This window comes from Anguilla rostrata, chromosome 15 (assembly GCF_018555375.3).
Source record: "Anguilla rostrata isolate EN2019 chromosome 15, ASM1855537v3, whole genome shotgun sequence".
NCBI lineage: Eukaryota > Metazoa > Chordata > Actinopteri > Anguilliformes > Anguillidae > Anguilla > Anguilla rostrata.
In genome coordinates, this window is record NC_057947.1 from 32,945,571 (window position 1) to 32,958,103 (window position 12,533).

Genomic DNA, 12,533 nt, shown 5'->3' on the forward strand with positions numbered 1-12,533 from the left:
TTCCTGAACGGCGGGAGCTGACAGCGACATTTTGGAGAACGGGACCAGCGACCCTCCCCCTTTTCCAGCCCCGACCAATCGCGTTTGTTTCGGGCTCCGTCGCGGATAAAGAGATTATAATGGATGCTTTTAACAGTCATTTTATCGCAGCGGGCCTCTTATTGGAGAAGGCTGGTGCTAATGGGTCTGGACTGCATGAGAGAAAAGTTACCCCTGTACAGAATCGATCCCTGACTCAGCCTAATGCCATGTTTGGTAAGGGCTTGGGGGTTTTTTTTTCCACCCCATTCTTTACTGTTTTACTAGCTAAAACTACTAGCGAAAAAACCTTTTAAAACCTCCACTGGAGCTGATCTACTTGATTCTGATCCAGCAGCCTTATGGCTGAATCCTTGGCCCACATTTTCACTTGACAGTTTGATTGGGTGTAATCCCAAAGGTGTGCAAGGCAGCCCATGTGCTCCTGATTCATAAGGACACTGACCCCCTGTGACCTACATAAGTACAAGTCTGTCTCTTTACACCCTGCCCTGTCTTACCCTTGAAATGGAGTGGACCCATGACGGTTTGAAACTGAGAAGATTTCAAAAGATTTGCAGATCTGGCTAAAAACTGAGAAAGTACTGTAGAATGGAACCGTGTGTGTGTGCACGTGCATGTATTTTATTTAAATTTTTCCAATGTTTCGTTTGATGAAGCATTCACATGGTTTCACAGGTTTTTGCCAGTCAGTTAAATATAAAATCACATGAGTCTGAGAGGTATAGATATCTCCTCAGACTATGTGCTTTTTTAAGCCTGCAGGGTCTAAAAAAGGCGGGGTTTTGGAACCTGTGAATATTTATCTCCGAGGATGAAGTCTTAATCCATACAGTGAAGGCAAGCGACGCCTCATTGGCTGATGATACACGTTGCCATGGGAACCGATACGGGCGATGCCGGGTCCAGAAGGTCCGGCTGAATAGCAGCAGGGGCTTCTGGGAGGGCAGGGGGACCCACTGCAGCGAAGCGGGTCAACATCCTCCCACTGGCACAGCGTGGCAGCTAGAGCGGGTTCATCATGCCCTCGCGCCCAGACACACAGACCAGCTCCGTGCCAGTGCCTGTGTGTGCACGAATCTTTCAAATGCATTTTGTATGACTTCCTAAGTATTGAAAATACTCTTTTTAAAATTCTCTCTTTTGTTTAAGGGTCTTAAAGTGCAGCATGCTAAATGACAGGAACAGGGCTAAGATCAGTCTCTGACTCGAGAAACAGTCGCTAAGTCAGGAGAAACACTGGATGGACTTTCATATTCTCCTCTTTTCCTCAATGCACTACCAGGCCATCGTCAAAGCTTCTAACAGGTCTCTCTCTCTCTCTCTCTCTCTCTCTCTCTTTCTCTCCCCCTCCCTCCTCTCCCCTCTCTCTCTCTCCCCCCCTCTCTCTCTCTCTCTCTCTCTCTCTCCTCTCTCTCTCTGTCTCTCCCTCTCTCTCTTTCTTTCTCCTCTCTCTCTCTCTCTCTCTCTCTCTCTCTCAGCGGAGAGGAGAAGGATTCTGGGCGCTCTGAGGAGCCCGGGTACCTGCAGGCCCTGGACAGCGAGGGCAACCCCCTGTGCCTGTCCTGCCAGGCGCCCTGCGGGCCGGGCAGCGCCACCTGGGACGGGCGCTTCTGCGGGCGGGGCTGCCAGGAGGAGTTCCAGGTGCGCTCCAGCCAGGCCTACATGCGCGCACGGGTGCTGGAGGCGGAGCAGGGCGTGTGCCAGGGCTGCGGGCTCAACGCCCACCAGCTGTACCAGTCCGTGCGCGACGCCCCGCCCGCCAGCAGGAAGGAGCTTCTGGAGAACACCTGGCTGTCCCAGCTCTCTCTCAAACAGGTACATTACATTACAGGCATTACATTACATTACCGGCATTACATTACATTACATTACATTACCGGCATTACATTACATTACAGGCATTACATTACATTACATTACAGGCATTGCATAACATTACATTATGTTACAGTATGTTACATTACAGGCATTACATTACATTACATTACATTACAGGCATTACATTACATTACAGGCATTTAGCAGACGCTCTTATCCACAACATTTTACATAGCATCTATTTGTACAGCTGGATATATACTGAAGCAATGCAGGTTAAGTACCTTGCTCAAGGGTACAACGGCAGAATCCTAGTCTGGGAATCAAACCTGCAACCTTTAGGTTACAAGACCCGTTATCCTTACCCATTATACTACACTGTACCCCCCCCCCCCCCCTCAAACAGTGAGAACAGTGTACAGAGAACAGGTAACAGTGAGAAACACGACAGCCGTCCCTGCCCGTCCTGCCGGTGTATTGCAGGGCCTTTGGGTTGGATGCAGTCCAGCACAGTGAGAGGGTTTAAGGGCGTGTGCAGTTCAGTGGGGCTCTGAGGATTCACCTGGCACAGTGGCTCAGTAAAGTCTGCTTCGCTGTCTTAGTTCAGTTCCGGCGAGCTGAAGTGAGAGGTTCTCTGTCGCTAAAAATTTGAGTTTTCGTCAAGTGATCGACAGTCCCTGCTGTGATTGGTCAAACCGCTTTTGAAAATGCGGGTCTTTTTGTGCAAAAAAGTCTTGCAAGCATGTTGCATTCTGCTCAATCTGTTTTCTCTGACACAGTCAGATACCAAACTGGGAGCACAGACTGTTGCTACTTCAAGATGACTTTCTACCATCCTGGCAATCTGTGTTTTCTAATTAAGCAGTTGATTCGTTCATTTTGTTTAATTGGTTTCATTTGATTACAATTAAAATCGGCAGGAGAAGGTCAACTCTGCTTGGGGTCATTTCAAATATAGCTTCTCGCTTTAATATATGACAGCTTAAAGAAACAAGAGTTTGTCAGATTTTCTTTTCACTTCTTTTCACAGTTTTAAAAATGGTTTCATTCCCTTCCAGAAAGCTATCTTGTTTTTGACAGCCCTGTATCATATAGCACCATAGCCCAAAGCACCATACACATATCATTCAATCATATATGTGTTCCTGTTGCAGTAGGCCATTGATTTTTAACTATTTTTAATCAACTGTGTAGCTGAATCTACAGACTGAGGTTTCTTTGTCATTCCTACAAAGTTACCCTGGTAAAAATAAAAATACTGCATCTTGAGGGTGCGCTATGGTTGCAGTTTTATCCATTTCATTGAGGTTAAATCATGTGTTAGTATTCTAGTCATTTGCTGATCCAAAGTCAGTGGGTTATGGCTTGCTTTGCTTTAATGAAATATGGAAATTAAGTTGTGTTCAGAAGAAAAACGGAATGTTTATTAGAATCCTGTGTTGGGCATGAAAGCATACATGTAGCGCCAGAAGCTAAACAAACACTTGTCAGAATGGAGCTAACATTTTAGCCAGACACAAGCCACTTCAAAAACCATCTGTGAATTTTACAGTAAAATTATGTAAAGTGTGGTTCACTCAATTATTTTTAATCTTCCTTCTTTGACAATATTTTATTAATTGTGTTAAGACAGTGAGGATTATGTAGTTGGAGCTAGACAAATATATTTATTTGTGAGTTGGCTGACTTGCTCTTTTTAAAAAAAGTGCTCTCATCTCCTGCCCAGGCACCTTAATTTCCAGCCCACGTTTCTTCCTGTTTTTTGGATGTTTGGTCTTAAAGGGCATGAAGTGTTGTTTGCTGTTTGATTGAATACAAAACTACTTCAGTGGGGTTTGATTGAATAGCGTATGCCCTTAAATGGGCTGAGTGCACACAAGCATCACACAAGGAAGAGTGAAAAGAAGTGATACTTTCATACTGCATTCTGGGTAATTCATTTGGCCTGGTTTCCAAAAACAATCACAGTTACACAATGCAAAATATAAGAAGCCGCATCAACCGAGCAACATTAATTTTCCTTGTAAAACCTTACGGCTACACAGATTAAGGAGTCCCTATGTCTCCTTGCCTTTCTCAAAATCTTAATGGCTCTTTCTTTCTTTCCATTTCAATAATGTTACAAATGTATGTTTGTTTTACTTTGAATAACTGGATTCAGACAAGCTGGATCAAAAAGTAAGACCCCAAAGCATAGCCAAAGATCTTCACATGAACCTTGATGCAAAGGACAATGTATATCAGCAAAGAGATTAATACACTTTGACAAAAAAAAAATTGACATTTTGCTATAATGTACAAAAGGTGCAGTTGCCTTCCCCCAAATCATTCACAATTTCCTTTCATGCGCCTTGATGACAAAGGGTGTATTTTAGCCGTTCTGTTCCAGAGTATCATTTCTTTCACCACAGCTCCCTTAGACCCAGGAGAAGGAGAAGGCGTCTGTGTAGCTGACAAACAGCAGGGGGGGCGGGCAGGGGATTGGGGGTGCACGAAGGGCGGGGGGGCAGAGGAATGGTAACACCTACTCCCTTCCCTGAGATCTGCAGCTTTGTGTGAGCACAAGATAAACGATTCTGAAGCTGCGTGGGACGCTCTCCCCCTGGAAGCTCCTGACAATGTGGAGATGCTGGCTCATCTGGGTGCCTGGGGGGTAGGGGCAGGAAGGGGGGGGGGGGGGTAGAGATACCCCACAACTCCAGACACACTCAGAGGAAACCGAGCCTGGCCCCCCAAAGGATCCTCATTGATTTTAATGCTGCCCGGACCCCGGCAGGCAGGGCCGCCCATTTTAATGCTGTTTGCCATTTTTCTGCGAAAGCCCTCGGACGCCAAGCCTCTCTCAAAATCAATGGGGGGGTGCTGGGAGCGGGCGGGCCTTCCCCCTCGCCCGCCGCGGCTGGCAGAGCGGACGATAAAACACGCCTGGCACCGGGCGTCAGCGAGAGCCCAGGGTGGGACCAGCCCGACGGGGGCCAGGCTGGTTCTATAAGTATCGACCCGGAGGGGCGGATCGGTTCGACAGGCAAAGTGGCGGTATACCAGCCTCCCCCCCCAACCCCCCAGCCTCCCCACTTTCAGTGGCGCAGAACTAATTAAGGGGGGGGGGGGAGGCTGTGCACCCGGAGTGGCAATTGATTTCTGTCGCCAAACTCTCCCCCCGGGGTGCTGCGCGATAAAAAGGCGAAAGGAAAGCCCTAACGGCTTTTTTGGAAATTTTTTGGAAATGCCATTTGCCGTTTTTTAGCCCTTTGAGTCACTGTGGGCCTGTCCCTCACTTTGCCCACGCGCTCTTATTCCTCGCTCAAATGGCACAGGAAATCCGTGCCAGCGACGGAGGGGAGGGGGGAGGGGGGGGGGGGGGAGGAGGGGGGGTGTAGGTATCTCACGCCGCGTTAGTCTGACGGGCGCTCCGACCCCCGGTAACCGAAATCCCTGGAGTATTCCGGTTTCCCCTCTTCACACCGACCGCTTGGAACGCTAACGGGCTGCGCGGCGGGAATGCTAACGACGGCCGCGGCGCCAGCGATCCGTCGTCCTCGTCGTCCTCGGCAACGGGCCGAAGCAGCGTAGTTATGCTAAACCGGGTTAGCTGAGGAGACCGAAGTTTTTGTACAGAATGCCCCGCGGGTTGAAATGAGACCGTTAAGGGACCGGGAGAGGGCTCTGCGTTCCGCTCGCTGTGTGTGTGCGTGGGAGCGCTCAATCACTAGCCCGTGTGAACGGATGCTAGCGCCGGGGTAGTACGCTCACTCTTCTTCTTGGTTTTGGTTAAGATGCGAGCAGCTGCTTTCTGATTATTAGCAACACAGCAATCACGGTTAAACAACAGTTTCCGAAGAGCTTACAAGCGAAGTTTTCCCAGGCGTACACACAAAGATAAAAAGCAAAGCTGCTTGGGAAGCCAGCTAATTATTTAATGTGTCTACTCTGAAGCTATGCGACTTAGTTAAACTTCGTGCTCAATTATAGTTTGTAATTGGTTAAGTAATTTTTGTCATTTTTTTGCACACACGACTAATTGCAATACATGACACGCCCTGCCTGTTATCGATTAAATACCGCTATGAATTTAAGAAGGCGTTGTTTTGTTTTTTTTTCCCCGTTTTTTTTTTGTGTCCTAGCTCAATGAGATGATCCGTACCCCTGTGGAGGGGCAGTTTTGGCAGGTGGACCACATCCGGCCAGTATACAGTGGAGGGGGGCAGTGTTCTCTGGACAACCTGCAGACTCTGTGCACTGTCTGCCATAGACAGGTGAGGACCCACGCCTGCACGCACCTAGGTGCGGCCTTCACCTTTCCAAAAAAATACAGCCAAGACATTGAAAATGTTACAAATTACTGTTACTGTTTGAAATAACTGTTTTTTAAATTCAGTCTTTACATATGATTGCAAAGCCCCTTTGAAATGACGACTCAGTCCATAATACTCTTTTCCAATCATCTACCGCCAGATCTTTGGATTGTTTTGCTCATTTTAACCTTTTTTTTCTTGTTTAGCCAGTTTTCAGAAGTGGCTTTTAATTTGATCCTTTGCCTATAAGGCCAGCATCCCAGAGTCGTCCAGTAAAGGAAGCTTTAACCATTTAAGGCTGAAAACATTCTTGCTTAAGATTAATATGTAATTGTTAATTTTACACGCTTTTTTCTTGGTTTGTATTGATTTTATTATTTTATTTGACTGTTTGTTCCTTATTCTTTATGAATTCTTTATTTATTATGCTGTGAATCCCTTATTCTATTATTACTACTAAATTTATTATTATTATTATTATTATTATTATTATTATGATGCAATGATCCTTCCACGAAGTCTTACGCCTTTTAAGACCTGAGGTAACCTTTATTTTGGAACCGGAATAATCTTTTAATCCAAAATTCTGAAATGAAGTGGCATCGAGTGTGTGAGCGTACCATGTGTGGGCAGCAGCCTACAATGGTGCAAGAATATTTGACATTTCATCATCGCAAATTGATTATCTTGAGGGTGTGCAGTGGGAGGCGCAGAATCCTTAACCGGTAAGAACAGCCACCCACACTTATTTCAGTCAGAAATGCAATAATTCAGTGTTTATAATCTCAATCCATAAAATACAACAATGCAACATGCACCATCACAATCTACAGAAGTGCTATTTAAACCATATTAATCCATAAAAAAACCAATAATGCTATGCTATGTACGTAAACATCTAACTCCATGAAATTCAGTCACATAATATTCACCGTTCAAATCCAGAAAATACAGTAATATGTGGTAGGACATCACGATCCACAAAAAAAATACAATATAAACCATTCCAGTTCATGCAATGCAGTAATGCAATATAAACACCTCAACCAATGACATCCATCTCAGTCCAGGAAATACGGTAGCACAGTACACACCATCTCCGTTCCGATGTTACTGCAGTACGTCAGTGTCTTGTCTGCTTCACAGAGGACCTCCCATCAAGCCAAGGAGAGGAGCCAGATCAGGAAGGGAGTGGCCGCCTCCAAGGTGGCTTCGGACATTACCAGATTCTTCATCAGGAAGTGAGGATTCCCAGAGACGGTCCCGGTATGGCAACCACCCCCCCCCATCCCCCCGCCCCCCCCTCAAACTACCACCACCACCGCCTCCGCCACCATCATGGTCCCCCCTCCCTCGTGTCCTGCAAGTGAGCAGTACAGAATTTGTCACTGTCATACCCCCCCAATTCACCTCTCACCAATGTTGCAAAAAAAAAAAAACATGAGAACATATCAGCCACACTTCCCCCCCACCCCCCCCACCAGAGGCACCGGGAGGCCCCCCACCAGGACGTCTCCCGACACGCGCATCTCATTTAAGCCTGCGGTCCGAGAGTGGAGGAGCTGTGGCAGCGACCGCCTCTCTCTCTGAAGGTCATCGCGCAATATTAACCTTTGACCAGAGGGGGCAGCGCTGAGCGGGACGGCGTTAAAGCCCGTAATCCGTGGCCCTCCTCCTCCTCCTCCTCCTCCTCACGGTCAGATCTTCCTCGTTTGAGCGCCGGGCTTCGTGGCAGGCCCTTGATTTACGAGCGGCTTACCCGTCCGAGCGGGAGAGAGAGGGGGGGGTCTCGGGAGGGGACGGTGAAAAATGGGCGATCCTTTCGCCTGTCCCGAGGAGAGGAAACACGAACAAGAGAAGAGGGTCTTTTAACCGACGCCTGGAGCACGGACGCGGAGGCGAACGCGAGCCTCGCGCAACGCGGAGGTGTGCCCCGCGGTCGCCATGACGGCGCCGCTCACACCCCGAAAACGCGAACCTATCAGCTTTCAGGCGACAGCCGCCTTTCGGCAGAGGAGACGTTCGCGTGCGGAGGATTATTATGGGTTCGTGAGATGGCACCCTCTCCAGCAGCAGCAAGCAAGCAAGCGGGCGGGCGGGCGGGTGTTCTGTCGTAACTTTTTTTTTTTAAGCTCGCGCACCAAGTCTTAGCACATCCGTCTACACTTTGACGTTTGTTTCTCTCAAGTAAACTCAAGATGGGGGGGGGGGAGGGGGGGTGAGGGGGGCGGACGGGTGAAAGAGCCGAAAGTTACTATGGAAACAGACCTGAGCGATAAGCCGTGCTCGGAATATTAAGTCGCTTCGCGGCTCGCTTTCTGTTTATAGCGATGCTACAGGACGGGCTAGCGGCGCCCCAGTCAGACTGCGAGCAGCCCTCCCGCGGCGGGCTCCGCTACCTCGCCGACGTCACCGTCGCCTCGCCAACGCTCCAACTCGTCTTTCTCTCCTTTACAAAAAAGTCTGGGGCTGAAGTGACAGAATCGTATCAATGATAAACATTTGAAGAAAAAAAAAGAAAATAAATTTTCTCCACTTCCTATTCCAGTTTTAACTGTGGCTTAATTCGAATGGTGATAGGTGTGGGAAGATTGGGATTTGATTAAAGACATGCAGTCTTGATAAACTCGCGGTGTTCGTGGATTGATGTGTAATCCTGTGCGCTTCCAAGTCATTTCAAGGACTCTTTTCCAAGTTAGCAGCCTACATTGGCTCAGACCACCTCTCTTGAAGCTTCTCCAGCGTGGAGAGACTCTAGGCGCACTTCCCACAAACTTTGAAGAGCTTCATTATTTTTCCTGTGACAACAAACAACCAAATAGGCCTTGGACAGATTCAAGCAGAATACTCTGTCCCCATGGTTCAAAGGGAAACAACAAACACTTTGTGCTGAAACCTGCCTGCCTTGTTGCTGGAAAAATCACATCCTACAGAGAATAAAGAAATAATTGTTCTTGGCTTTTATTGTTTTTTTTTTTTTCTCTGTTGAATGCCTGCCTGACAGAGATCTGGGTTCAGATTCTCAGAAGAGAAACGTATAAATTTGTATTGACTGCAGATTGAAATAATAGGGGATGCATATGCTCACATTCTCACGTCGTCTGTTTAATTCCTTCTCCCTGTCTCTTTCATGCTTTCTCTATCTCGCTGTTTATTCTCTCCTGTCTTGCACCTTCTTCATCTCTTTTTCTAAACACTGACAGCACCAGTACGGCTCAACTATGCTCAGCTATCGCTGTAGAAGACTATTATAACCTCTTTAGAAAAAAACTGTTGTAGAATTTGTGTGCTTGTTCGGTTAATGGGATGTGACGGACTTGTCACATGCAGTTCTTGCAGCCGGCTAGTGTTTGGGTAAACCTTTGTAAGCGGCAAACCTTTGCCGCTTACACATTCAAAATCAAGATAAAGTAATCCAAGTGCATTAATTAGGAAAACGGCACAAAATAATATCCTAGTGAGCTGGTTGGATCAGTAATCAGGAAGTGGAGGTTTCAGAGAGCCATACGTCAAACAATGAAATGGTCGAATGATAGCATGATTTGCATTTTAAAATACAACCTCTTTTTACATAACAGTTTATAGGCATTACTGCTGAGAAGCATACCTCTGTTCCTGTAGATCTGGGGCTTTTCATAATTCAGCTGATGATTAAGTCATTACTGCCTCGATATGAAGCTGTCCTTTCGCAAATATTCAGCGGAATGTAATATCCCCACCGTTTGTTTTGCGTCGGACTGGAAGGCTCTAAATATATATACCGCTGATTTATTTAATCAGACCCCGAGACCTCGTGGTTGTTAAGGAAGGAAACGCTGTGTACACTGCGGTCCTCCGGAGGAGCTGGCAGACAGTAATAATATCAGATGTTCCACCGATCTTATCAGCCTAGCTCGGAGATTAGCCCTCGCGAAGGAGACCGCGACGATATTAATAAAGAAGAGATGTTTTTTTTTTATATGACACCTTATATTCATACTCAGACACATCTCAAGGTGTTCTCCTGGCGACACGAGGGAGAATGAAGGGGCCGCTAAGGCGGGTAGGCAGCGGGGGGGTCTGGTCCTCTTGACCGCAGGCTTGTAGAATCAGCACCCACTGGGTTTCAAGAGAGTTCGGAATTTTTAACATCCGGCCCTGTTTTCAACTCGCCCGTGATGTCGATTGATGGAGAACATGTTCGCCTCAATCCCATACTTCAATCTGCGTCATAACGCACATCCAGCCCCTGCTAGTGAGCTGCACGTAGTAGTAGAAGTCAACAAAAGCAACCTTCATGCGGCTCCAAAGCCACTTAAACGTAGTCCACAGTGCACCTTCAGCCAACGGAATCCCACAGCAGTCTCTAATCGTGATTTCAAGCTGTTATTGAAATTACTGTCTAATTACTGCTAAATCTTTTTATTGAACTGCCAAGTATCACTTTACTGCACACAGAAACTCCTGCAGAGACATACGCCCAGCAAACTGGCTGGACTGATGAAAATGTTCTCTGTCAATCGAAACCATCACGGGTGAATTGAAAATAGGGCTTGATGGCAAAGATCTAAACTATCCCTTGAACAAAATGATGTGTGTTCTGCAGAACTTTTTTTTTTTTTTTTACCAGTGCAGTGTTCATTAATCAATTGTTTTTGTTTGACAACACTATGGAATTTGAACGGTCATTTAGAGGTTGCAACGAATACTCAACTCAAAAAGTAGTTTAGCACATCCATTAAAACCATTAAAATGGTTTGTATTTTTTTGACATCTAGCCCTATTGTCAGCTCACCTTTTTGATTGATGGAGAGCATTTCCACATTCTCAAAGTTACCTTGGGGTTACTGCCACGCTAGTTTCTCTGAGTGCCCACGCGCTCCCATTTGCCATTCGTGACAGTCGGCTCCCCTCCAGCCAGCGCAAGCGCTCTCCTGTAGTTCAGGGGGTACTGCAGAGAGAACCTTGTTCACAGAGGAAAATGCGTTCACGGGATCTTCTCCCGCGGTGCAGGTCATCAGCAGAGAACAACAGCTTTGGGACCAGCTGTAAAGGTGCACTTGGAAGTTTAGAATTTGTATCCTTTTGTGGGGGGTTTTTTCCGCCCCCTCCCACTGTCGGTACAAGGAGGCCAGGATAGGGCAATATGGGATTATTTCGGTTGGCATCCAGGCACCTCTGTTAATGTATTATAGTGGTTCAATGGGGAGTTAGCAAGAAGGCCAGTCGAGCGTATTCCAGTTAATGAAGTCTGGAGGACTTAAAAGCATGAATGAGTTTCCCTGTATCCCACATTCTTGGAAAGTCCCTCCTGAGCAGTTATTTTGAAAAGTTAAAAAATGAAACGCTCTTAATATGTGTCAAATGATAGTGATAATTCAAATCTCATTCTTGTGTTTTTTTCCCACTGGCCGTAATATTTTGCTCTAATAGTACCAATGGACATTGCCTCAGTCTTACTACAGTTGTTCGAAAGGCGTTGGGCCTTATTACCTCAAAACAGTTGTTCACATGGAGATGGGCAGAATGTAAGATTTAGAGTAGACCTGGTTGTCATCAGCATCGCAGGGAAGATTAATTCAATGCCACTTGAATATCCAACCAAAGGGGGAGCATGTAAATTGGAAACATGATGTACCCTAAAAATGACCTCTGTGGGACGCCAGAGGAAACATGGTCTGCAGCTGTAAGATGGCTGCTAACTGCCTTAACTAGGGCAACTTTCTGTGCTGCGCAAGAGCCAGAATCCAGACTCAAATACCTCATAAAGCTGATTAGAATTCATGTGGGACTGAAACTGTGGGGCAAGCACTTTTTTTTCCCACAGAAAATGTAGATGGAAGGGAGAGTTGGAGATGTAGAGAACTTCAGTTATGTTTTTGGAAAAAGAGTAGTGCTAGCGAAACTGGCACTATTCCTGTTCTGACTGATATTTTCAACATATTACTGACAGAAAGGGCAATGGGGTAACTCAAAGGAGTTTAACTTGATTTCAAAGGCTGCGCAGGAGCAGAGTCTTGGGAAATCCTGGAGGATTTTGCGCACGGTGTAGCTGCAGGTGGTGTCTGGGGAGATGGCCCTTGCCAGTCATAATGCTTCCATCGCTAGGCCACAGGAAGTCCCCTGAGGTAGGGCCTTGGAGGAGAGTGACATCACACTGTGTCAGCAATAAAAAGTAACCATAAGGGATGCTTCAAACAACTGGAACAAACCTGCTTTCAGGGCAGGTGAATATTGTGAAATATGAGACTCTTTGGATTGGAACCCTGCAGTAAGAACTCGAGAAAGACCATACGCCAGTCTTCACGTCAATAAAAACACGTCTCAATCACATTTCCAGCCCATAGGAAATGGAAGCGAAACGCTCAAACTCGGGACAGGAAACGGAAAGCTGTATAA

The 12,533-nt window shown here is 46.6% G+C and overlaps 1 protein-coding gene across 1 annotated transcript in view; it reads left to right on the top strand.

Moving 5' to 3' along the window:
• Nucleotides 1-8,677, top strand: part of zranb3 (zinc finger, RAN-binding domain containing 3) — a 64,998-nt gene extending 56,321 nt beyond the window's left edge. The window contains exons 19-21 of the mRNA XM_064311633.1: nucleotides 1,521-1,857; nucleotides 5,985-6,116; nucleotides 7,302-8,677. Of these exons, the coding sequence (XP_064167703.1) occupies nucleotides 1,521-1,857; nucleotides 5,985-6,116; nucleotides 7,302-7,400 (568 nt within the window). The 3' untranslated portion in view covers nucleotides 7,401-8,677. The remainder of the gene's footprint in view (nucleotides 1-1,520; nucleotides 1,858-5,984; nucleotides 6,117-7,301) is intronic.
• The last annotated feature ends 3,856 nt before the right edge of the window (nucleotides 8,678-12,533 follow it).